The following is a 27,188-nucleotide window of genomic DNA, read 5'->3' as shown; positions in this document are numbered from 1 at the left end:
ACTGGTCTATTTGTGAAGCTGCCTTCACGATGCTTGAAATATAAGCTTTGCTGAAAATAATACATTTCCTAAATGCAGCAACAGAGGGCATTTATCTGTGTATGTCTGCTTGCGCATTATGCATACATTAACTAAAAACGCTTCAGCCAACAATGCTACAATTAATCAAACTTAGTCAAAAAAGGACTTAATTGCTCTAAATCACTATGAATAATTACAAAGGGCAAAGATGCTTTAATTTTCCACAGACAACTAAAACTAAGACAAGCGACTTTAAATTTCCTAGTAAAAAGGCCAGGGATAATGATTTTGGTGTATGCCATGGGTGTCCGATATGGCTTTGAGGAAATAATTCAATAATAATCATAATTCATCATTTTTAGCAACAGCAGTGCAATCTTTTCAGTGTAAACTGGAGATAAAGAAAAACCAATAATTAAAACTCACAGAAACTAAACAAAATTACAAACATTTTTATCATGGCAGATGGACAAATGTGAAACATCACAATGACTCACCAAGCTCATTGAAGCCACTGTATCCGAGTTCCTGTCTGCTGAGTCCCAAGTCTTCCAGATCCACACACTTAAACCCTGCCGGACACTGATAACCCTCCCCATTTGGAGAGCAGTGTGTATCAGGAATCGCCAGGCTGTTCCATGTCACATTACTGGAAATAGACCAGAGTGTGTTTCCAAAGAATCATCATCAAATGTTAAATCTGATCAAATTAACCATTATTTTGTAAGAGGCCATCTGGTGTTTTCTCACAGACTAACAGTGTTATACTGCTCCTCTCTGGCAACATTTACACAATTAGCTTTTGGGACTGACAACCGTATTCACTAACAGGTGCGACTCAAATTTCCCTATACATGATACAGGAGTTTAAATAAGTAAATCAATATTTAAAGAAGTATAATAAATAAAACTATATTGTATATCATACATAATATTAATTACTTGCATTAATACTTTTAGCAATAAACCCAGTACACACGAAAATTAAGAAAGAAAAACATAAAATACCCGTTTTCCATCTTTTCCCAAAATAATGACATTTTTACTCTTCACACTAAGTCCCGTGCAAATCATGCTGGGAATCCAATTTCAGTAATGTCAACAGCTAAAACTGGTTTTGAGTTGAGATTTAATGCAGAACACAATTAAAAGGCAATGAAAAGAAATCAAGTTAAGTTTTAAGTCAAGTAACAATTTTGTTTAAATCAGTTTTTCTGTTTTTCTCATTGACACACACACTGTATTTGTGACTTGATTCTAATAAAACAGTTATTTGAGAAGACTTTCATTCAGGAATCATCTATTAAATTAAATTATATTCATTGGAACATTTTTTTTTTTACATGAAATACATTAAATACTATTTGCCAAAAGGTAAAAAAATAAATAAAATATATATATATATATATATATATATATATATATATATATATATATATATATATATATATATATATATATATATATATATATATATATATATATATTGTTTTAAAACAAGTCCCAATGTCTTAAGCAGTTTAAGCTCTCAATATATGTAATAAATGTTAAAGAGATAGTTCACCTTCAGTTACTGGTCCCCATTAACTTCCAATCCATAGTATGAAAAAAATATATATGTAAGTCAATGGGGACCAGGAACTGAAGGGGAACTATCCCTTTAATGTTTTAAGGGTGTTCAGATATTTAACAAGAAAAAAGTTTTTTTTAACTCAATCCTGTTCTCTTAAGAGTACTGTTTTACAGTGACAAATAACATTTGTATTGAAGCTTCATGGAATTGTTTTTTTGTTTGTTTGTTTTTTTTTTAAGAAAATTCCTACTATTTGCATGCTCTCAGGTGATTTTATATGTTGCTTAGGTTACAGACTGTATCTGTTCTATTTGGTAACTGAACTGTATGAACAAAACAGTATTTAGCATTCCAAAAAATAAATTACAACTTTTTTTTATATTGACATTAATAGAAATGGTATATCTGGAAAGATGGTAAACGTATATCTATTCTAATACACACAGACAGCTTTAGTTTGGGCCACAGGTGTTACTTTAGGAGCCACTTGATGTCTCTAATGAAAATTAATGGTTTCAAATTGGCTAGCCAGACATACTTTCAAATTGTTTATTAAAGACTCTGAAATGAGTAGGGAACATTGATTGCAGTATCACAAAGGCCAATCAGAGGCAAAGCGAATCAAAATAGCTCTAATTATACAGTGATAACTAATCCACCATAGAGATCATCCCTGTGAAAAACGATAACAAACTCAACTCAAAAGATACTAATAACACCATAAGTTATTAGTTTTATTTGAAAATGGACATGCCTTTTGACTAATATTTCTTCTTTTCTCTATGACTTAAATAAAAAATTACACTTAAATGACATAGAGATATTGTATCATATTGATCACCTGTCAGTAAAATACTATTTTCTATGTCTGTAATTGAGAGAAATATGTGGGACATTTTCTGAACAAGGTGATGATTGGCAAAGTCATGCGGTCTGTTTTCATCCATATTAAGGCACCTGAAAAATAAAACGCTATGACATCAAATCTAATGTATCCCTAACAGACACAAGTCTAGTAAACTCCCTTGCGAATTAATTCCATTGAATCCCAGTGTGATTCAAATCCCTGCTACTCTGCACCTAGGACACGTACTGTAATTCTGCAAGATAAACAACAAGTTTTTCTGAAATACACTTCCACTTGCATGATGCAGGAAAATCCTGCCCGTATACATATATTATATGGCAGGCAATATTCTTTTGCCTGTGCAAATACCCTTTTGAATGATAATATGTTGAATGTCAAGGTCTGGGTGAGATATCTTGACTTTCAATATAGGAGCTCTTTTCTCTCATGCACATAGGTGGAGGCCAGGCTGCTGAAAAGAGGCGAGCATGTGCACAACACCCAGGCAACACAGGAAACGTTAATTATAATGATTAGTGCTCAGCACACTCCTCTGTTGCTGATGGTTTAGACTCTTTGTTTTATAGCCGGCTCTGACATGCCACTCATTTGCAACGGAATATTAAATAGGCCTGGGTTTTAAAAGAGAACCACCTCCACAACTCTATGCACACACTGCATTAAGATGGCGCTCAACCCTGCTTTCGTCACACCCTTAAGTTGCGATGCGTGCAAGTGTTCCAGCAAGATTTACTGTTCATTTTTAGCCATGAATTTCTGTTGGCTTATCAAACGCCTCCATGTGAAATTAAAAATTCAGACAAACATATCATATAATGTGGCTGTTCTTACTGTTTAGTATTTATGAAGCCGTGACTTCACATGATGAAAATGATGATCTGTTATTAATACCATTTACAGCTGCTGATGGGATTTATATTCCAAAGAACAGATGTGTGTGGGAGGTGTACAGCAACAGACGCATACTACTTATCTTGTGTTGATGCGAGGAAAAACTGCAGCATAATGTTAAATCACCTGATTCATCCCAGGGATAATAAACCACAAGAAGTGGGATAAAGCTCACCACAAAAAGAGAAGTTCTTAACTTCTTGGGCTATTAAGTTAAATCCAAGACTGCTGATTTTATTGGATCTAAAATTCTACCATGGGAAGTTTTTATCTCACAATTCTGACATTTTTTTTTTCTCACAATTCTCAGAACTGAGAGATATAAACACAGCAAAAATAAATGTGATATTAATAAATAAACTAAAATTAAATAAAAAGTTGAAATTACCTTTTTTATTTTTTATATTGTGGAGAAAACAAAAAAAAAGAACTGCGAGATGTAAACTCATAATTCTGAGGAAAAAAAAGTCAGAACTGTGAGATATAAATGCAGAATTGTGAGATGTTATCTCAAGGAATTTATATTTAATTTACTGTATATATATAAGAATTCTGAGAAAAAGTGTCAGAATTATGAGATATCAAGTCATCAAGTTACCTTTTTATTTTTTTTATTCTGTGGTAACAACAGGCTCCATAGTTTAAAAAGAATAGTGATGAAACTTTCTTACCCTTTCTGTGTATCATTAGTGACGCAGTGATGATTGAAGGTTCCAAACATCTGAACCCCCAGGATTCCATACAGGAGCAGAAAGAATAACAAAAAAATGGACACACTCCAGATCTGCTCCCCTGATCGCCTGAAAGGAAGTGAATTTTATGTGGCTGATGTGAAAACAAGCTGACATTTGTCAAATTATTTTTTCTTTTTTGCTCATGGGGCTCTTACTTGAGAATGTTGGTTATGCGGGTACGCGGCAGTTCAAATCGGAAGTAGATTCGGAAGGCTCGGATCATAATGAGGGCCCTCGGTATGCGTAACATTCCCCAGGGTGACATTTGGTCCACAATCTCTGCTATTTCAAACACCTTGAGACCATTCAGATGAACAAGTGGGTGAGCGGCGTTACATATGGAGCTCAGTTCTTTTTAATTTGAAAGGAACATTTTATTTGTAAAATAATCTCCTTACCTGAAGCACAAGTGAGACCCAGAGGAAGACCACCATAAAGCCATCAAACATGCACCAGCGGTCTTTAACATAGGAGTTCTCTCCCTGGAAACAGAGGCAGGTGATAAGACACAGGCTGTAAAGGAAAGTCCACTGGTGAGTGGCAGCTGGTCCGCCAGTTTAATGAATAATTGTGGCAGCTGTTAGCAACAGAGCAGACAAAATTCAGCAAACAGAAGGGTGAGCAGTATTTATCCTGCCACGCATCACCTAACAAGTGTGTGCCCTAAACACCTAAAAGAAGTGGTACAAAAAATATTTTAGAGCTATCAAACTATGTCTCTAGTGGAAAAGCACACAAAGAGTTGAGTGAATAATAAAGACAAATAATATTATTATTGAGTAATAATAATAAAGACAAACCAATAACAGGAGCTAGGAGTACTTTATATTCAGGTAGTGGATGCATAACATGCCTATATATTTTCATTAATGTTACTGGTCTCTTTTAAGCATTTCTTTAAAGCTTTCAAAAGTTAATTTAAAATAGTTCTATTGTAAATTCATGGTTTGATAAATAAAATAAGACATTTATAATGTGACTAACTCATTTCAAATTTCTAATGTGACTAATTGATTTTTATTTCAAATGTATGTCTCATGGTTTCCACAAAACAAAACAAAACAAAACATGAGCATCACAACTGTTTTCAATCAGCATATTAGACTGATTAATGAAGGACCATGTGAAAAAGTATTTTAAAATAGGGGGGAAATAGCAATATTCCTGTTTTTACCAGGGTTGTTTTAACACACAAATATTCCATATATTCTCTTAATACATATAAGGTCATTACAGATTTGATTTAAATAAATAGCTGCATGTCACACAGCAAGTGACATCACAGGGTTGGTCAAGTCAACTAGCTATTCACACATACAGCTGGTGCACAGGTAATGACATCAGAGGTGTGACATGCTCAGGTTTGTTTGCTTGAGTGCAGATTGTATTCACAAACTGGTGGCTTTTCTTTGATAGAGATACTTCGGTCGCTGAAGCACTTGTTCTCCCAAGACATCTGCCCAGAAATCTCCTGGTATTTGATATGGTGCTCAGATCTTACATTACCCACAAACATGATTTATTAAATGGATAGCTTATAAACTATTAGACCTCACAATAGCCACAAACATGATTTAATAAAATGGATAGCTTAAAACTATGTGAAGGTCTGACTCACTTTATTAAAACGCAACTGGCATTGATGTAATATTTCAAATATTGTTTATACTGATGAATGAGTTTTTAAAATGAAATAGATGGCATAATTCACAATAGATAATGAATTATTTGCATCGATTCAATCCTTAGACTACTGCATTAGCAACTAATGCTGTCTCAGAGTCCAGAATATACCTAATAGCAAAAATGTACCAGCTAACATTTACAGAGAAAACAAGAAGTCACTGAATTTAACAGATCATAACCTGCACTCAATATAACTTTTTTTCTGTAATGCAGTAATATAATGCATTACTAATAATATTTGAGTAATATTCTTACGCGTTACAATCTCAGTAACTCAAGTTACAACAACATATTATAACTCAAATTTAAGTGGTGAATTTACCAACACTGCAAACAGCACCAGATAATAAATACTGAGGGGAAAATAGTTTGTGTTTCCTGTTGCTGTAATTCAATGGTTGAGATGACTGCAGAGACTACATTTGTGAGACGAACATACTCCCGTTCATCAAAAGAAAAGGACAAAATGCATAGTGAGGTGCAATCGATGTGCAACAGCGAACTCAACAGGGAGAAATAGCATGAGTAACTGAAGAAACACCTGGACTGGTGCCACTAACAGTAAGCTAACGGAGAGAGCTGTGGGTCATCAGAAAAGAGAAAGAATGCAGCGGATGAGCATGGACAAAGCAACAGGAGTTAAGTTAAGCTACACATAACTGTTTTTATTATATTATAGTATATATCATAAAAGAAATGGATACCCAAAATATATTTGACTTCAATAATTAACAGATAAAAAAAAAAAAAAAACGTGACATGCAGCTGAGTTTGGTTAATTTTTGTGTGGCACAGTGGGCTACAAACGATTTCACTGAAAGGAATAGAATAGAAGGAGGAATCCCCCATAGAAACCCATTATAAGGTAACAGCTTAATGTGGTTTAACGTAGCCTACCTTAACAGCAACCTTGCTTGCTTCATAGGCTATTCAGTTCAGTGTAGCAACACTGAAGCCAGGAGTTAGTAATTTATCTTCCAGTTTAATTTCTTAACATCAATTTATTTTTAGGCAGGGCAGAGTCACATTTAAAGTAGGCCTATGACACTTTCAACATTAAAGCAATGCATGATGGCTTTTGAGTGAATTTACCGCAGATATATTAAAATGACAGAAACATGGTTTTCCCCGGTCATTGTTAAGGTAGGCTACGTTAAACCACGTTAAAGCTATAACAGACTATGGGGGAGAATTAAACCTGTTAAGCTGTTTCCTTATAATGGATTTCTATGGGGGAGAGAATGCATAATGTGATATTATTTAATTTAATTCTTATTCAAATACTCTATCTACAATCTCAGTTAAGGCACCAAACCTCAAACAAAATAAGGCCAAAACGAAGTTCGTTTTGAGTTTGTTTCAGCAGTTCGAAACAGCTGACCAAAGCAAACTTTCTGGGGGAGTTTGTTTGGCTCCTAAACACCTTTGAGTTTCTATTGGTCCGTGGCGATTATGCAATCGGTGGGTGTGTTCTGAAACTCCACCTTCTTTGATGATGATATTTTTTTACCCGGTTCGTTTCTCATTCAATGGAGGTCAAGCAAAAGATAACAATGTCTCTGGCCTAGTCACTAGCAAAATCAATACACTGGAGTGTCAAATAGCTGAGCTGGCACAAATATAATCACACATGTATGATCGCTCGTGGAGAGACTTTAAAGATTCAGAGAAAGCATTTAATTCCTAGAAAGAAATTGCAATGAAGCTTGGTGTGAATGACCAGGAGTTACGCAAAAAGCGACGCAGAGAAACATCCAAGAAAAGTTTTCTAAAGCCATGAAAAGAATGAAAGGAAAGAGTAAAGATATAAGGTAGCAAGTACCAAATACATGTGTTTCAAATAAATGCTACACCCCACTACTGCTGCTGTTGTTCTTCCAATAAGCAAATTTAAAGGGTATTGCCAAACGAACATACAATAATATATAAAAAATGTGTTACAATTTTAGTTTAATATAATAAACACAAATAAAATAAAGACACAAACTGACTCCTTTTTTCCACATCATGCTAAAGTTTTACAGACGATGAGACATTCACACTTCCCATAAAGGACTGATTATGGTTCTTATGTATTGCAAACATGATACTTGACTCTGAACTGCGTCTAACCATTATTCTTTTGTTTATAATATTCTGGCCATTGGTGCCCATCTCACACCTAGACTCCATACACTTCATCATTGTTGTGTTTAGGGGATATGCGCGAGAGTTGCGGGTCATGTTTACATTAATCTACACCCCGCCTCCAGCAGCGCGGGGGTGTCAGAATGTTCGGAAACAGTATATAGTTGCTCAGCCTTTTCAAACTTCTTTTGCCCCCAAACGAAGAATGAAAATGAACTACGTTTGAAGTATACCGGGGCCTTAAAGAGTGTCAGTTGTCCACTTGAGAGATAGGTAGGTGGGGGTAATACACTTATAAGTCTGCAATCCGCCATAAAGCAAGAAGAAGAATGCCTCAAGCACCTGCTGTTGAGAACGGCATAGAGATGCACTCAGGAGAGTTTCTAACAGTTCAGACAGTGCGTGAACCAGAGGTAAATATATATATATATTGTCACGGGAGGAGCACAAGACAGACACAGTGGGCGTGGCATCAGGCCTCGGAGAGGCTTTTATTAACAGAAATCATAAAATAACACAGGGAATAAAAGTGGCCAAAGGGGGAAAGTGTCCAAAATAACAGGGAATCTGGTGTCCTCGTCGTGCTGCGGGGTTTGTGTAGGTCGGGCAGTGTTCATCGAGGAAGGGTCCAGGCAAGGGGCGGAGTCCGGCGGCCGCACGCGCTCCCCTCCTCGGTCCGGGGCGCGAGGGGCGGCGGCTTCTCCTAGCGGCCGCGTCTCTCTCGTTGGCCGCGGCGCTGGTAGGGGATGGACGGCCCGGCATCCTGGCCCGTCGGCCGTGTATACGGGTGCGGTTCCCATGCGGATCGCGGGTCCAGCAGCTCACGTCTTGGTGGCGCGGGAGTCCCTCAACGCACCCTTCCTGGACCCACGAGGACACCAGTGTGCATGCACGGGGAAGAGACCGGTCTCCCGAGGAGAGGCGCGTTGGGCTTTTAAACAGCGGCGGGGATGAGGCTCCATTCACATCAGGTGTGCCCCATCACACGTCGCCAGCCCTGACTCGTCCAGCACCCCTCCTCTCACACACCCACTCCAGTCGGGAGCCTGGTGAAGGGCGGCGATTTAGGACGGGGTGCCGGTGACAATCAGGGAGGAGGCAGCTGACTCGTCACAATATATATATATTACAAGACTGATAGACTGCAACGGTTTGAGTTACAAATCTTGGTTGGTGTTCTACTGAAGGAACACCTACATCTTGAATGCCCAGAGGGGAAGCAGATAAACATCAAATTTCATTTTTGGGTGAAATATCCCTTTAAGCATTTTAAAATGTCCCACACACACACACATACAGCATTGCAAGCGTTGCAGCGCAGCGTGTTCATTATCAGACTAAAATATAGTCAACCAAACATATAGTTCATTTAAATAGTCCGTTATACAATCCCTGGTGTTCAGCCTGAGCTCGGGCCAAAAGCATATTTGCTCATGTGAAGAGGATGATTTTTTATTTTTTAACCTAAACTACGACGTAACATAAAATTTATGTAGACCTACATACCTGTATCTAAATATGATTTTATACATTTAGTAGACCTACCACATTACTCTCCATCGGATGTATAACAAGCAGCAATAAACTACACTTTGACATTTAAGAATGCCTAGTCATACTTTGGATATTTTGGTGAAAGTAACTCAAAAGTAACTAAAAGAAATGTAGCGCATTACAATTCAGAGACACTAATACTGTAATGTAACCAATTACTTTCAAAAGACAGTAACTAGTAATATATAACGTATTACATTTTGGATGTAACTTGCCCAACACTGAAACAAATATACTGGCCTAATTAACTCAGTGGAGGTCACTGTCACAAGTATAATAATGCCGTGAGTTACTCTATTTTAATAAAATTATAATGAATGTACTAACTTCGCATACAGTATAATTACTGCAAGGTTAATCACCCTGTCCTCACACAATCTCAGGTCTAAAAGAACAAATTAATTACATAAACCTTACTGCTTTCCATGCCAGAAGAACGATAAAGACATTTCCAGACATCTCTGTGCAGGTTCTGGAAGCAAATGATTCACTTTCTCAATGTCTCCCTTGTGGTTGTTATCCATGATTCACCAATTAAACGCTCCATACACTATTTAGCCACCTGCCTATTTTAGTCACTTCTGAAGGACAGTCTTCTTTCCCTCATCCAATTTCTGTTATAAATCATGACAATGCTGATTTAGTGTATTACCTTGATGATGCCTCTGATATGCATTTTGGCGATCATCTCTGCAGTGTAGAGGAACATCAACAGCGTGTCCAGGGCGAAGGTGACATACTGCAAAGGCGGGTAGTGCTCAAAGGTCATAGGTGTATTCATACACACCGAAATTACACTAATTATGGCACAGGCCCGCAGGAGAGAATGCACCCACTAAGGACAAAGAACAATCCGTTTTAGAGTGTGGAACATCCTCATAGTTTCAGTTTTGTACCTTTTCCTAACACAGTGGATACACTCTCAAAGAAAAAGGTCCAAAAACAATCACTGGGATGGTACACTTGCAAAAGGTACACTTCTGTACCTTATTTACCCCAAAGGGTGCATATTAATATACTAAAGATACATATTAATGTACATATTTATACCTAAATGGTACATATTACTACATTTTAAAAGGGTACTGCCCCAGGTGACAGCTTATGTTGACAGAGAGCATAGTGTCTATTGGGATTTGTGTGCTATATATACACATTTTCTTATACCAAACACATATTCACTGAAAGTTTGGTATCTGCTGTACAGTACCCGGTGTTGGATGAACAGCAAGTTAAATTTCAATTTGTTCCTCACAAAAAGCTCTTCTATGGTCTTAACACAAAAGATGGACAACATGAAGCTTGAAAGTCCCGAGTCATTGTATACTTTTGTTATAAGAAAACGAGTGAACATTATTCAAAACTCCATTTGTTAAATGCAAAAACAAAATCATATAGGTTTGAATTGACAAGAGTTATAAGTAAATAATTTAACGTTTTGGAGTGAACTACTCATTTAACAATAGTTATATAGAATATTATATTGGACCAATGATATTTTAATGTGGGTGGGCCAAAACCAAGCCACTGTCAAAATGTGGATATACATTTATACTTATATACTTATAGATAGTGGACACTGCAGTTTTTTACTTGAATGTCTGATGCTTCTGGAGTCTATGCTTTCAGTTATTTTAGCTGTACAAAACAGACAGTTATGCTGATTGATATTGCAAAGTATCATTTGTAATCTTATTATTTTAATGCATTATCATAATCATAAACTCAATGGCTTGTAGACTATTTTACTGTTTACTGCACTTTCTTATACATCTAGTTATTTACTTATACCCAATAATGAAGTCTCACACATTTAGAGGAAATTGCTTCCCCGCTAAAGAAATAAGGGTGACATATGATCTGGACAAAATAACAATAGTAATAATGTAAATGTGCCTTATTGTATGAAATTGTACCTAGCTAGGAAAGATTTAAGCTTGTCAAGTATCTTTTATGTGCGTATGTGTGGATCACAAGTTTATGTGAAGAATAGCCACATGGTAAAGTTTCAGAGATTTGTTCACATACTGGTTTGTTGATCCAAAGAATGTCAGCACTGTCTGTCAGTGTTTCATCTGGCCCAAAATCGGTCATGGGCTGGGCCTCGACCCGCGAGCTCTGCTTCCTCTTCAGCATGCTTGGGCTCGCTGTGCTATAGAGAGAGTGGATCTGGAAGACAAAAGCACATCGACCACAAATGCTCAATTAAACCACACATCAGCCAAAGCTCAAATCTGTTTGTAGCCATGAGATTTATTTTTTATTAGATGCTAATTCTATATGTGCTGTAAGCATTTATATTACAAAATTTAATTTTGCAAAATAAGAAGAAGTTACAAAAGGCTACATGATAATTACTATAATTATGAGGTCTGAAAAAAACAACTCAGAGGAAGTGTCATATCAAAAGTCCTAAGCAAAGAAACATCTAGTAACTAAAACATGCAAACAGATTTGAGCTATGTATTCATTGTGGCTATACAGTACGACATGAGGACACAGCTCTGTATGGTACCGGACATTATGTATCGCACAGCCACCATTAAACAAAATCAAGCAAATGACGTACATATAACACAAACTGTTGACTTGACATAGAAATACCAACTTACCTTCTACAAAGATCACAATGGATCTTCAGCGTAACACAAACGGCAGGCGATCGATAATGAGACTGCATAACATTGGCACTAGAGTCATTCTTACCGAGGACAATAATAAAACATGGATATCACACACTCACTGAAACAAAGCGCACATACCAACGGGAAAAGTAAAGCTGAAATTGCTCCAGCACTGCACATAACATGCGTTCAGGCATACCCTGTAAATAACACACAACAGTTAGTCAACATGGCATATGGTGTACCAAACGGGTACAATTATATAGACAAATAATGTCCACCACATCAGACAAGGCTTATATGCAACACTGAGTGGCGGAGTCATGGACGGATGGGACTGTGGGACCAGGTTACTCACGGTCAGGCTCCTCATTGGTGCATTCATCCCCGGCATAGAGAGGAGTTGAATTCAACAAGAAAGACAGCTGATTGGATGAGTTGAGGTCTAACCTGCAAGAACATCATTAGCCTTTAATTCTTTTTTATTAAAGAGTCGCGTCAATGAATGCTGCATCGCACAACAGCTGAAAACTTGACCTTTACATGTGATATCAACACAAAAGTAACAAAACCACTCCAGCTATTTGTCATGTCCAGTAAGGTCAGGCAGGCCTTCGTGTGTCAAAAATTGTATAACATTACAAAGAGCCTTTCCGAAGTTGATAAACATTTCAAAATCAGATGTAACATACATCAAGGTCATTCAAAGGTCAGTTTGGAACAATGCCAGATTCACATTTAAAGTCTGTGTTATCTGCCAGTAAAAAAAAAATTGATAAAACTTGAAGCCTAAAAATGGAAACTTGAATCTTAAAAGTTTTTACATTTATGCCAAGAACATAGTGGTCTCCTAAGAACAGCTTTTATGCAACCACAGGCAATTCAAAAAAGCAATTGCTACAGTTAGCATAATAGATAGAGGCTCAAAGACAACTGAAAACAAAATTGCAGGGTGTAAGTGCAGTAATGTAAGAGTAAGTTGCAGAAGACTACAATTAGTTTCACTTTTGCACAAAGGACTATTTGCCTAAAGGCAGGATGCAATCTCTAAACACTTTAATGTTGTCTGCCTGGTGTCGTGAGTTGTAAGGCTCATTTGTTACATATGTGGTTTTTGTTTTAGATTAGATTGGATAGGCTACGAGAAGGACAATTATTCCCCCAAATACTTTTTTGTTGCTAAAATTTGCAACAGAATATAAAGCAGTATACAGAACAACTAATTAGGTTGGATATCCAATCCCAACTTCATATTTTCATTTGATCCAAATCATAAGAACTAAAGAAAATAATAGAAATAGGAATTCAGTGAACTGCAAATGAATTAGAGGTCCCGTTCTTCATGATCCCATGTTTTAAACTTTAGTTAGTGTGTAATGTTGTTGTTAGAGTATAAATAATATCTGTACAATTCTTAAGCTCAAAGTTAAATGCCAAGCGAGATATTTAATTTAACAGAAATCGCCTACAACGAACGACCCGTTTGGACTACATCCCTGAGGACAGCTTGCTGAGGACAACTTCCTCAATCTCAATCAGTTTAATGCCGGATTCGCACAAAGATTATTCTTGAAAGATGGAGCAGTTTCCTCTTTGTCTGGAAAAGGCGTTGTTTATGGGCCACAACTGGTAAGTGTATTTTATAATTTAAGTTGGTGCGTTTAACAGTTTTTGTAACTTATTACACAAAGGGCAACGCTGTTTAACTTTATTAACTAGATGGTAGGGCTGTGCAAAAAACCGAATGCGATTTTCATGCGCATCTCGTCAGTAAAAACACTCCTGTGATCATAAGTACATCTCCAGCACGTGCGTTCAGTTCAGGATTGCCAGGTTTTCAAAATAAATCCTGCCCACTTGCTTCTCAAAACTAGCCCAATCGCGTTTCCAGGAGGGCCGCGTGAGCTCAGCTTGTGTCGAATCACATCACAGGAACTGCTAGCCCAATCAGAACTCGGTACGTATTTCTGAAGGAGGGACTTCATAGAACAAGGAAGTCATCAGCCCGTTTTTATGACAGTGAAAACAGCGGTATACAGATAGGTGAATTGTGTGAAAAATACTGTGTTTTTTTACATGCAAAACATGAACACATGTTATATTGCACACTGTAAACACAATCATAGCTTAAAAAAAAGCACGAAAACGGGACCTTTAATACTAACAAATTTCTCTGTGTATGAGCAAATAAAAATGTGTACAGCACCAATAACCGGAATAATATTTTTTTTGCTCATGTTTTATTTTGAACAAACCCATTACCATGGTCAGAAATTAACCAGGGCTGAGGGCAAAATTATGACACAGATATTTTAAATGTGTTGTAAATGTGCCCCATATTTATTCATATTACTTTTTTTTTGTAGATATACACTTAGTCATACCAGCCAGCCATCCATCTAAAGTGTTTCTCTGTCTACCTTGAGACCTTACATAGGACATAGAGTCTACACATAGACCCTAAATATCTCACTCAACAAGCTGTCACATATATGTATGTGCTACAGAGGTGATTTCACTGAATTTGACAGAAATAAGATTTTTTTTCCCATGGAGAGAAAGAAAAATCCTAAAAGAAAATCAATCTCTGTGCGCAAATATTGTTTATACCACTGGTTGCTGCATAATTCCTGGTTAGGAGTCCCTAGAATTAAATCAATAATGTATTTATCTTTCTCTATCTGTCTCTTTTCATGTTCAGCCTCTAAGTTCTGTGTTTTTACCAACACAACCACCTAGCCATGTTCAGATCCACATCAGCAATCTAAGGTTAATCCGAATAACCCCATATAATTATGCAAATAAAAACCCTGCTTCTGTTTGACTTAGGTATTCAATACAAGACCTCCATTTTTACAGACCACTGCCAAAAGCCACTTGTCTTCAAAGATGTATCACAATTAAAACAAAACTAACTCGAAATCATGTCAGCATACTTGTGGCTACTTGGCACACCGGAACGCAGTGACATCATCAGCCATGATACATGAGCATCATGCAGGGAGATTCCTCCTGCTGCTGCAGGGTTACCATGGCAACAGATGAGAACAGAGCTACTGCCGCTATAGCTCTGGCTAAATAACCTCTTTTCAAGAAAACACAAATAACACCAAAAATAAAGCCAAATCGATTATGACATTGTGTGAATTACTGTCTAAATTTGTCACAAGCTTATCCGAAACGGTTTTCAATCTATGACCGCGCTGAATTATTGAATAAAGGCCTTTCGACTGCGTAGTCGGTTGTATACACTTCCTGGTAAACGTGCAAACAAGCCACATAAAAGAAAAGACATATCTTACCTAAAACTCTAGTCGAATACACATGTCGAAACGACAGAAAAACGCACTGTGACTTACTGGTTGTTGAAGTATCGCCGTTAACGCGGTGTATAATCCATGACTCGCACTGAGCTCGAGCTTCAGGCACAGCAGCCGCGCGACAGATGCGCACAGGACGCGCGTGACCCGCTCCAGCACAGCGCGAGGGATGAGATCTCGCAGGCCTTCACGTGTGTAATATCAGTATTAACATAAACAAGTTTGCTATTATTTTAATGGATGTTAAAAGCTGATAAACTGTCATTGAATTGAAACACTTTGAAATCTGAAATTTAATTTTAAGCGAACGTTAAATGTTCTTCAATAAACAGCAGCTCTGAATACTAATATTGATTCACTTATATCATCTTATCCTGAAATTGCCATTGGAAATAATATATAACAGCTAATGATAATATTCCGTTAGAACGGGACTTTTAATAGCACTGTATTTTATTACTCTTTCGTTGCTTTGACTCTACTAATTTTCAAGTCGCCTTGGATAAAAGCATGTTAAATGAATAAATGTAAATGTAACGTAAATGTAAATAATATAGACATGACCGGGACTAGTTACAAGAGGGGTTAGTCACAAAAGCTATTTGTAATGTATTTGAGTGAAAAGTCTGCCGTGATTACTCAATGTTGTTGTTGTTGTTGTTGTTGTTGTTTTTCAGATTAAACACCTAACAAATCCAATAATGATATAACACTAAAACAACAATTAATATAAATTCTCGTTTCTCATCATCTGAAATGACAGAAATCAAGGGTTGAAGGGTTAAAGGGTAGTTGCCTGGAGGTTGTTTTTTAATAAATGTCAGAGGCAAATTGTGACATTTTTATCTGGGGCAAGTTGTCACGTGTCTTAAATGTTAGACTTTTATTGTTAAAATATATTTTTTAATGAGTTAATGATAATTTGGTTGTCAAAAAATAAGTATTTGATATTAGGTAGTAAATGTAGATTACGGTTATTACGGATTACGGTGGATTACACAGTCTCACCATCACCACAGAACCGTTTAAAGTTGTTTTTGACCTACCAACATTGGATCAAAGTTTGTGTTCAAGCCCTGATTACTCGCTTCCTCTTGAGTTTAGCCTACATTCCATACGTTAGGGTCAGCATACACCCATTAATGTATGGATTCCAAGGGACAGTGCTTGAATAGCTATGTGAAAACACATACCTCTTTGTAGTTTTCTACTTTTGGAGTAACGTTCAGGAAATTAGCTTGTAAAATGTGAATATTTTCCTTTAATTATTGAAATGTGTGTGTGTACAAACCGAGAACAAGCAGAGGCTCGATAACTTTTTTATGTATTAACAACCAAAAGAGAAAAGAATAAATATAAAAAAAATAATAATAAAGAGGGACTAGGGTTTTTCTTGTAGATCATAAGCCATAATAATAGAAAGCAGAAATATTGCATTTTTCTTTTTCATCCTTTTAAAGGGCTTTTGAATACAAAACAAACTCGCTATGAAATGCATCAAAGGCTGATTTTACTTTCAGGAACCTAGATTTGTGCATATAAAAGTGTCCCAGCGTAATGATGCTCATCTTTATCATTGTTTATTACAGGTCCATAGATAATGTTTTTAAGGGTGAAGCTCAGGAAGTGCTCATGTACCTTTACAATCTTTTTCTCAATTGAAATTAACCTGGGTCCTTATTTTTGCTCTGAGGTTAAGTTGTTATAAAAATGGATAAACTAATTTAACCTAATCAAAAGTTCATAATCATCATAACCTGCTGTTATTTGATCCGTCAGATTATGCTTAATATGTGTACTGTATTTATGAATTTGTTTATTTGTCAGGAAAAGTCAGCTATAACTATTTTATTTCATATTTCATTTTTATTTCAAATAATTATTTATTAATGGAAAGTGCAGCCATGGAACTACATGAATCATATAAATCTGGAAATATAGTTAAATTTCATTCCATTCAATTAAATGTAAGTTTATTTGTATAGTGCTTTTTACAATACAAAATCACTGCAAAGAAACTTTACAGAAAATTTAGTTTCTACAATATTTAGTAGTAGCTCATCAGTGTTGACTGTCAATTTATGTGCATATGGCAGAAATTTACGTAAATATTCATTAAAGACATAGTCAAACAGACGATGAACGCTATTAACGGCAATTATTATATGATGCAATCAAACTTGTAGCTAAATTTGTTAGTTCTGTATTTTGTTTCAGGGTTGGCATCATCTGAGGTTCGCTGAGGGGGTGACATCATCTCTTCTCAGGTGTTCTGGATCCAGACTGGAGCTTGTGTAAATCCTAGTTACATCCCATGGCAAAACAGATAAATATATAGAGACATAATTAGCATAGCTGCTGTTTAAACCAAGTAAAAATAAATAGTTTAACCCAAGCTAAAGAATAATAATGTGCATTTGATCAGATGTAACTGAAGTCCAAATTTATGAGATGCATTATTTGAATGCTTGGCCAGAGAGATGTGTCTTTAATTTAGATTTAAACAGAGGGAGAGTGTCTGAACACACATAATATAACATAATATAGTGTGATATTTAAGGGGTCATATGACTTTGCTGAAAAATAAACTTTATTTCGTTGTATATGTAAGTAATGTATGTAATGCAATGAACAATGGGTTTATGAACACATAAAAAACACCTTATTTTCCACATACTCTACATTATTGTTACTTCTCTATGCCCCGCCTTTCTGAAACGAATAGATTTTATACAAAGCTCATTGTTTTGAAAAGTGAGGTGTACACTGATTAGCTATCTATCCAATGCATTGTGATTGGCCGAATACCTCAAGCGTGTGATGGAAATGTTATGCCCCTTACCATACTGTGATGCCGTGTCCCGTTGCGATGAGATAAAACCAATACAACCCATTACAAACGAGGCATTTGTAACATTCAGTGGGGACATAATTTATTATAATGACATATACTGTCTTTTTACACATTGCATCGTGCTACTTAACCCTACTTAAGCTTCATCGGAATGGTCCGAAACTTGGTGACTTTATTGGTACTTGGTATATGAACACCGAAAAAAATTGGGGACAGGATTTGAAAAGTCTAAGTGGTCATAAAAAAATAGTCACACTCAGGGTCTTCGGGTCAAAAATGACCCCCCATAGTAAATGAATGGGAAATTTGCAAAAATATGAAAATACTGAGTTTTTTTGTGTGTACAATCTACAAATCAGCCACGATGCAGAAAAAAAGCACACAACAGTGAAGGGGTTAATCTCTAAAACATCAAGAGTGCAAAACAGACAAAAAAAATTCACACACACTTATACACACAAAAACACACGCACAAATGAAAGTGTATCAGTGCAAAAGCTAATTTTGGGAAATGTGTGAAATAAAAGAAATTATTCATCAATGTAAGAAATAAAGTGCACAGCAATGAAAGCATGAGGCTGTAAGCCATCAAGGTTGCAAAATAGACACACTCACTCACACACACACACACACACATAGGGAAATATGAGACTGGTGAAACTATAACAGAGAAATGTGAGAATATGTGAAATAAAATCAATGAATCAAATAAAGGGGAGACATTGGATCCAAAATGCAAAAGTCACACACCATGTCTCTTTCTTGAATACACACACACACACACACACACACACACACAAGCAGGCGCGTACGCACGGACGCATACGCGCACAAACAGAGTAAGGTCAAAGGATGGAATTCTTCCCTAGTAACCTCCAGGTCTATTCGAGCGACCCAGGCCCAGTGTGACACTTTTTTTATTTTTCTATTTTCCATTTACATGTACTGTTTGAAAATTATTAAACGTTTGCTGTTATTTTTTTTTGTTCATAATTGCTGTTGGCAATTTTGAAGAGTTACTGTTCATTGAATTGCAAAAAATAATTTTAATGGAAATGTTTATAATAAAAGGTTAATAAAAATATGTTATGATTGAAATAATGTAATTTTGTTTTATTAAGTTAGAATTAAAACAATGGGTAACAAAATGCTTTAAAAAAATGCGTGCTCTTTCTAGTGCAATGTTCAGGTTTGACTGTATTATAAAGTAAAACTGGCACTTAAAATTACCATTTAAACCAACCAAAAAAAAAAAAAAAAAAACTTGACAAAAATAGTCTTTGAGAATCTGTGATTATATATTAAAATCCACAACCTGAAATAAATAGGCAAATATGTGCAAAAATCACTAGAATTCACAAGCCTTTCTACAGAGAGCTGTACATTCTCTATAGTGGTAAAAATGTGCTATTGCATGATAAAAATGCTTAATTTGTCCACCGGATGGCACCAATCTAATTAAAAAAATTGTTTACTATAGGCCTTGGCTGTACTTTAAAATAAAATACAGCATTGATAAAAGAAATTGTAAAAATTATATATATATATATATATATATATATATATATATATATATATATACATATATATACATTTTCTATTATATTCAATGTGAAAAAATTGATCATAATTATTGCATGAAAATTCATTATTATCATAAAATTCTCTCAAAACACCAAAAAAGAAAGAAAAAATATTATTGAACAAAAATACATTTGATTGATTTTACTGAAAAAAATGTATACCTGAATCCCGCCCTCCGGGTCATCTTTGACCCGAAGGTCCTGAGTGTGACTCCTAAATGAAGAACCCCAGAGGGTTAAACATAAAACCATGTCTGCATTTCTGATCAGAGAAATGGCAAACAAAAAGCGCTAATCTATATTGCTTAAAAATCATCAGTGCTAAATTCTTTAAATATGGAAACATACTTACAGGCTGTGAGTCAGCATTATTTGTCAGAACACCGTCATTGTAGGCTACTCTCCCGGGAAACAGTCCTTCTCCTCTGTAAAATGTGTTGCACACATCTGAATATTTGGTTTGAAGTATTCTGGAACAGTGTTGTCAATAAAACTTAACCACTGATTTCTAGTTGTGTCCTCATTTGGAAGACCAAACAAAGTAGATTTCCTTTCACGATGAAACACACAGCACTTCCACTTCCAGCACAGTGAAAATCAAAGTTACACCCAGAGTCTCTTTAAGACAAGTCATGTCACTCTGTGGCCATCTTTGAAATGCATCTCTTTGTATGGGGAAACATAAAATTTCCCAAAACTGTTCACTAAGCTTACTATTAAATTTCATATTTCAAATCAACAAAAAAGTCTAACAACAACTGTGTCATAAATGTTAAGCATAATGATTCAATATTAGCATAAACATAATTGATATCACAGTAAAATAGATTTAAGCTAAAACGGTCTTTAAAAATTTTCTTTGTTTAACCAATTGTCTCCATTTCATTTTTTGTGTTCTGTTTTTACAGTGATTGCTTTAGCAAATCCCATTTTTAAAGGACTGAAGCAAATATCTTTATGAACAACTGTTTTGAATTATGGTGATAAAGTTTTCCTTTTGGCATTCATCTCTTCCTCCTGCCTTTGCACAGAGAGTCACAACTAATCAAAGGCATTCATATGAAGTATGAAACCTCTGAAGTGTTCAAGCTGGATTTGGCCAGCATGTTCTCCCTCTGTTTGGGAAAGTGAAAATTCCTGAAGTCACTTCACTTCAGGTTTCTTTTGGGGATCTAAACATGCATGCAGAGACTTTGGTGAACTCCGTCTTAGTTTTTTTTCTTCTAATTTTGCTCTCCGCCGTTCAAGGAAGTTTACGGCAGTCACTAAGGTGAGTTTAGCTGTCTTGTTTTTCAATCATTTTGACTTTTCCACTGTGCAGCCACTGGATTTTTACAGACGGGAAAGTTTCTGTTGTGTGCTCACAGCTACAGAACTTGTCTAAGGCTTGTAGATTTCAATCTTAAGCTATTTACTCTTCTTTCTTTTTTCATTGCCGGCAATGTTTTATTTATATTTACTTAATGGCCATTTAAGTCAGTTTTTTTGCTTCAAAGAATTTACGGTATTTCCTTAAAATAAATATATGTACTCTTTGATCTCTTCCTGTGGTTTTGGCTAAGTTCCCCAGTTGCAATACTGAAATTTTTACAAATTACTAAGTGGTTTATACATAGCAGTTGCACATTCACCCTAATGTGTACCACAATGCATGTTTATGTATGCGCTTGCTGCACATAATCAGAGAAGGACTAGAATCAGATTGAATATGCTGTTGTGGCTGACAGACTTGTTCCATTTAATTGCAACCATACCCTCTGAACAGTGTTTGCTTTTTAAGTGTATTTTATTACCCTGTAATGTGAGAAAGGCCAACTGCAGAGACAAGAAGCAGGCGGAGTGTGTAAGAACACTACCAAATTAAAAAAAAAATTCTTAGGGAAACTTGGGTGGAAAAATAATAAACAGTGGAATACCATTGTTTATTTTCAGTAGGATTGTAATGCAGTTCTTGTTCTTGACTTAACCAGAATACACTGCAATATACTCTTTGATTATATATAATATAATATAATATAATATAATATAATATAATATAATATAATATAATATAATATAATATAATATAATTTTATCCACAATTGTAAAGAAATTTGAAGATTAAAGTTATTTTTACAGCTTCCAAATTCAGATCTAGCAGACACATTTGTATGCACAGTGTCTACACAAGTTTGCTGTTCTCTGTGGGACTGAGTGCTAGCAGAATGATATCTTATGAGTCATGGCTCCATTTCCACTGAAGTGGTGATTTCCACATGACCTGCATTATAGAGATTTTTTTTAATCTTGAAATATTAGCTTGCAAGCATACAAGAAGATGCAAACACAGAATCTGCCAAAATCTGATCCATCCTCAGAAACCAAACAAGATTTTTCCTCCAGAAAGCGAGATTAGACTGGTTGTCATTACTGGTGAAAGGAAGGATTACAAACCACCACCCACCCATCCACCATCTGGCATATGTTCACCTTCAGGGAAAGAACATAGGTTTGATGTGGAAGGCAAAGGTCACAGGGTGAATGAACACTCTTGTGTCTTGCAGGCAGGTGGGTGGAGAGTGTAAGATCTCCCCTGAATCATCACTGAGGCGCTGTCGGACCCCCGATGGTTTGATCTGTAGTGGGAGAGGTGAGTGTGAGTGCGGGATTTGCATATGCCAAGTCACGGAACCCGGAACATTCTATGGACCACGTTGTGAATGCCATGCCTGGATCTGCCCTGCATATGATGGGAAGATCTGTGGAGGTAAGAGCTGTCTCACACTTTCCCAACACAGCATTCCCACTTAGTCCTTCACTTACTGAATGTCATGTTTCAATATCAAGTGTCTTCTGCAAAAAAAAAAAAAGGCTTTGTAGATGTGTGCAAGACACACATCCAGCTTCACTAAAGGCCCTCGATGTTCCATCCAATAGTGCGTCATTAGCTACAAGTTCTCATTTGAATTTCACAGTGCCTCTCTACAGCCAAACATAGGCACTTTCAAAGGAGCCTGTTTGGATGCCATGTTGTTTTTTTTTGTTTTTTTTTTGACTGCTTCAAAGGATAATTTTCACAGATACTTCCTTTACTGTGTTGAATGCTATTTTAGTAGTTTCCACTGGATGGTGAGTGTGTGCAAAATTTGATGTGAGTCCAAAGAAATCTATTAGCAAAGACTCATGAATAACCTGACTTCCAAACCCTTGACTAACAGCACCATGACCTACCGACAGCTTTGAAACATTTTATAATAAGGACACAGTGGTGCTGCTAGTGTAAGGTATTTACACTCCATAGAGAGCAACTGTGACCATCCACTTTCAAGCTGCCTTGGTTCTGAAAGTATTATACCTTTTTATTTATTCCATTGACTTTTTAGAAGTTCTTCAATCATGGCTTCAAACCCATGAACCGAACCAACAAATGACATATTTTTGCAACATTTTCGGTTTCTACAGTACAAGTGCCTTCTCTGTTCAGGATTGTGGGTAGTGTAGTTTTTTTTTTTTTTTTTAAAGGAAGTTGAACTAGGACTTCTGCAGAATCATATATGATCTGGGATTGGACTCTTTTGAAAGGTTTATACATTACAACTAAAAAAAATTTTTTTCCATGAAGAATATGAATAGGGATTTTGATTACTTTACTGCTATTGCTCTTTATAGCTGTAACTATACTGTAGTTCTTTACTCTGATAGACCTGATAGACCATGATCAAAAACTTCCATCTATATATCTATATATACCACCTCCAGTTCTGATCTGTACACACGAGAGAGAAATCTTGTTCATTGCAGTTTGGGATATTCTAGACCTGTATTTTGATGTTTTGTGCCAATTGTTCACATCCCTTCACTTCACTGTAACTGAAGTTTTAGAATAGCATCAGATGAAATGTATACCCCAAATGCTGTGAGAAAGGCAGTTTGTCTTCCGTTCAATCTTTTTGACCATTGCACAAAAATGTCAGGATATGCAATCTGAGCAGCATTGTTTGTATATTGTTTGAAACACTGTCTTGTCATTTCAATCAGCATACAGGGCAAATAAGGACTTGTTTACGTGCTCCAGTTGTATAACCACAACCAGCTCTTTTGAAAAACATATAGTAGACCATGACAATAAGCTGCATTTCTTAGCCTTCATTTTATATTAATTTGATTTCTCATTACAAGATCTGCATGATAAGTAGAGCATTTAATAAGAAATTGCGGTTCTGACTTAAGAAGAAAAACCTGTCTTGGTCTCTGGAGAGTTGCATTTGTTCTGGGAGACTCCATAAATCATTTTGCTTAGAAACACCTGTTTTTGTTCACTGACAAACAGATAGACATGATAGCATATCTTGACCCAGCAGTAAGACTGCATACTAGGACTTTAGGGTGCACAAAAATACACAATGTTTTCACTTGACAGCTGGTCACAGGCTTTGTGTGATTTATTTTTTGGGGGTTTGTTCGCATCTCCAGTGTTTCAATTGGCTACATGTGATTAACATATGTGAATATTTATTTTTATATACCAAATAGCACAAATCCAAATGTACAAGCATTTTAATGGGATTTGAATGGTTTGTAGAGACTGGGAAAAATGGAGCACAATTTCATGGTTTTCTTCTCTTTTTATGTGACCTGGTTTTGCTTTTGTCTTCTACTTTATGGGGACAGAGCTCAACGTGGCAGTTCCATTCCATTTTCCTCACTCATTTCCCCCTCTCTCAAAACAAGTTAATTGGGGTTTCAAGAAGCCACGTGAAAGATTTGGCACAGCGCTGCATTAACTTTTTCCTCTGTAGCTCTTTTCCATCTGTTGAAATTCTCTCAGCGACTTGGTGTGACCTTCAGTTTTGATCCTGCTGTGTGATGCATTGTCCTTTTTTATCAAGCATGTGTTGCCATCTAGAGACCTTTCCTCTCCAATGAGGTATTTGTGAAGAACCGATTTATGTTCACAGAAAGTTAGTTTATATACATCAATGTCTATCAATGGCTGTGATTTATGATACCCTTGAGATCTTTAGCTTTTTTAATGTGCTTGACTGAGCGTGTCAGAAGAGTGATATTCCATGTTTTCAGGTCCCAGTGGAACTCGGTCAAGATGTGTCTTTTTGTTGTTGGACTTCTGTTCTTCCCAAGAACATTCTGATGGGGAAATTACATATCATCAATATCATATAACCTTTCTTTTAACTTGAGTGCCACATATTTTAAAAAGCTGCCTTGCACAGTCTAATAAAGACATTTGCACATACGATGAGTAACCAATAGCACTTTTTAAAATGCTTAGGTGAAGTGTGCTAATAGTTTTCTTACATATATGATGGCCTTGACAACAGTGTTTATGGTTCTGGTGAACAAACATGTGCATTCTAGCAAGCCGCTGTCACCATATAGTTTGAGTACTAGCTCAGGCAGCAGGTCTGATTCATACTTCAAATTACATAGAAAAGGTCACATGCCTTCCAGATCAGTATGCATTTGGCGATACAAAGGAACAGGAAATTGTGTCCGAACAGGGGACAACACTGTCATTTCACTGCAAATATGAATGATGATGCCAAAATGACACTTTCATTTCCTCTCTGGTATTTCATCCAATTAATAACACACTATCAAATGTCAGGTGAGAGGAAATAGGGAAAAGATGAACATGACATGGGCCGGACATGAACGCACATCTCCAATATGAGTGCTATACAGCTCAAAATGCTAGACCACAGATCTGCCAAGTATCATTAATCATAGATTGTCTATAAACGTATTACACTCAGTGACCCTCATTCTTTACATGATTTGGCCTGTCTTCATCGCTGCAGGTCTGCTGTAGGTATGCAGCATTATTAACCAGGACAGATGTCTCCCTCACACCCAGCCCAGCCTAGCACATAATCATTTCACGCTCTACAACGCAAAGCAGGAGAACAACAAGGGGAAATAATTACCTCAATGTCTTGTTTTATACAAAGCTGCTGTTTAACAGGCTTGGGGGATAAAATGTCTTCAAGATCAAGCTAGCACATAAAGGCCCTGATTTACTAAAGGTTTGTGTGGATACAAACGTGCAAACTTCAATGATTTAACAAAGAGCATGCTGGAAATTGCATGTTTTGTAATGCATAAAAAAATCTTGTCGGCTTTTGTGGATGTTCCTTAATGGAACTTCTTGTGCCATTTCTCTTAGACTGAACTGTGTTTGTCTCAATTCAGTGTTAAACTTGTACTAGTAATTTCTCGGTGCAGCCCTGTTTTATTTATGTATTTATTGATTTATTTTTTCTCATTATGATTTGTAAATTTAGGCTGCATTTACACGAAAAAGTCATTGGTGCAGAAACAATTTTCACTTATAAATAGCTAATAAATTTTACAAATAATTACAAAGAAATTAGCAATTAACAAGTTGGATTAAATGTCACATTTTGACATTCTTGAGCTGAAAATGTTAGCATTCTAAAATGAGCTGGATGCTGCCTAAAGACAACATTGCCTGTGATTCTGAGACAATTCTTTCTATTCTTGTTTCCTAAAACAAATGATTGTAATCAGAGTTTACACCCCATCTTCCTATGTCAGTATTTAACATGGACAGCACTGTCTGCAATCGGAACAGCTATTAGCATCTGATGACTCATTAATCTGCTCGCCGTCTACAATTTATCTGATGTGGACACACTGTCTATTAATACTGTTCACAGCTGTTTAGAGTGAGTCATACGGCTCAGGGTGGATATGACCGTCTTGGTCCATCAGCTGGGAGGGGGTAAATTATGCCCCTGGTGGCACAGAAGCCAGGACACAGTGGACAGCAAGGACCAAACTCTTCCTCCCACATTTAGGTGGGTGGCAGTTAATGTCAAAGTGATTGTGTCTGCATGCAGGATGGCATCAAATGCCTTTCAGAGAAACATGACTACGAAAGTTAAGAACATATTAAATGGCACTAAAGAAGAAATGTGTTACGTCTTTTGCTTTGATCTTGTTTTTAGAATACTAGTGCTGCCTTCTGTTGAACTATTATAGTTGAACTTGTTTAAAAAACATTGTTGTGTTTGTGTATTTTTATTTTATTGTATTTTACTTTATTAATTTACTCATTAGCTTTTTTGTCTCATCAATTCCCTTTTAATTTTTACAGCTTTCCCGCAGGTTAAACAGTGGGTTTAACAAGTAAGCAAAAAAAAAAGTTAATTTGTCCTTTTATTTAAGGCCACTGGTGTTCTCAATGTTAAAAACTAGTCATTTAAAACCCCATTAAAGGTCAAATATTGGTTCAGAGGAAGATACCACAGCACATTTTAACTGTTATTCTGTAATGTCTGGTAATGTCTAAAACTGCACCAGTCACATGTAGTTCCACTGCTATAACAACCT

The 27,188-nt window shown here is 36.2% G+C and overlaps 2 protein-coding genes across 5 annotated transcripts in view; one reads left to right on the top strand and one right to left on the bottom strand.

The window, feature by feature from the left end:
• The window catches only part of LOC113053159 (sodium leak channel non-selective protein), an 85,938-nt gene extending 70,406 nt beyond the window's left edge, over nt 1–15,532 (bottom strand). For 2 of the 3 annotated variants that reach the window (XM_026217942.1, XM_026217943.1), the window contains exons 1-9: nt 15,438–15,532; nt 12,437–12,528; nt 12,217–12,278; nt 11,483–11,623; nt 10,107–10,289; nt 4,486–4,569; nt 4,243–4,382; nt 4,025–4,153; nt 519–670 (exon numbers count right to left, since the gene is read on the bottom strand). In XM_026217942.1, the coding sequence (XP_026073727.1) occupies nt 519–670; nt 4,025–4,153; nt 4,243–4,382; nt 4,486–4,569; nt 10,107–10,289; nt 11,483–11,623; nt 12,217–12,258 (871 nt within the window). In that variant the 5' untranslated portion in view covers nt 12,259–12,278; nt 12,437–12,528; nt 15,438–15,532. The remainder of the gene's footprint in view (nt 1–518; nt 671–4,024; nt 4,154–4,242; nt 4,383–4,485; nt 4,570–10,106; nt 10,290–11,482; nt 11,624–12,216; nt 12,279–12,436; nt 12,529–15,437) is intronic. The other variant, XM_026217944.1, reaches the window with a different exon arrangement.
• A 5,352-nt stretch (nt 15,533–20,884) lies between these two features.
• LOC113053156 (integrin beta-like protein 1) overlaps nt 20,885–27,188 on the top strand; it is a 54,089-nt gene continuing 47,785 nt past the window's right edge. For both annotated transcript variants that reach the window (XM_026217938.1, XM_026217937.1), the window contains exons 1-2: nt 20,885–21,105; nt 22,379–22,581. In XM_026217938.1, the coding sequence (XP_026073723.1) occupies nt 21,014–21,105; nt 22,379–22,581 (295 nt within the window). In that variant the 5' untranslated portion in view covers nt 20,885–21,013. The remainder of the gene's footprint in view (nt 21,106–22,378; nt 22,582–27,188) is intronic.

The sequence above is a fragment of the Carassius auratus genome, chromosome 34 (genome assembly GCF_003368295.1).
Source record: "Carassius auratus strain Wakin chromosome 34, ASM336829v1, whole genome shotgun sequence".
Taxonomy (NCBI): domain Eukaryota; kingdom Metazoa; phylum Chordata; class Actinopteri; order Cypriniformes; family Cyprinidae; genus Carassius; species Carassius auratus.
Note: the sequence above shows the minus strand (reverse complement) of the source record. Positions and strands in the feature narration are given on the sequence as shown.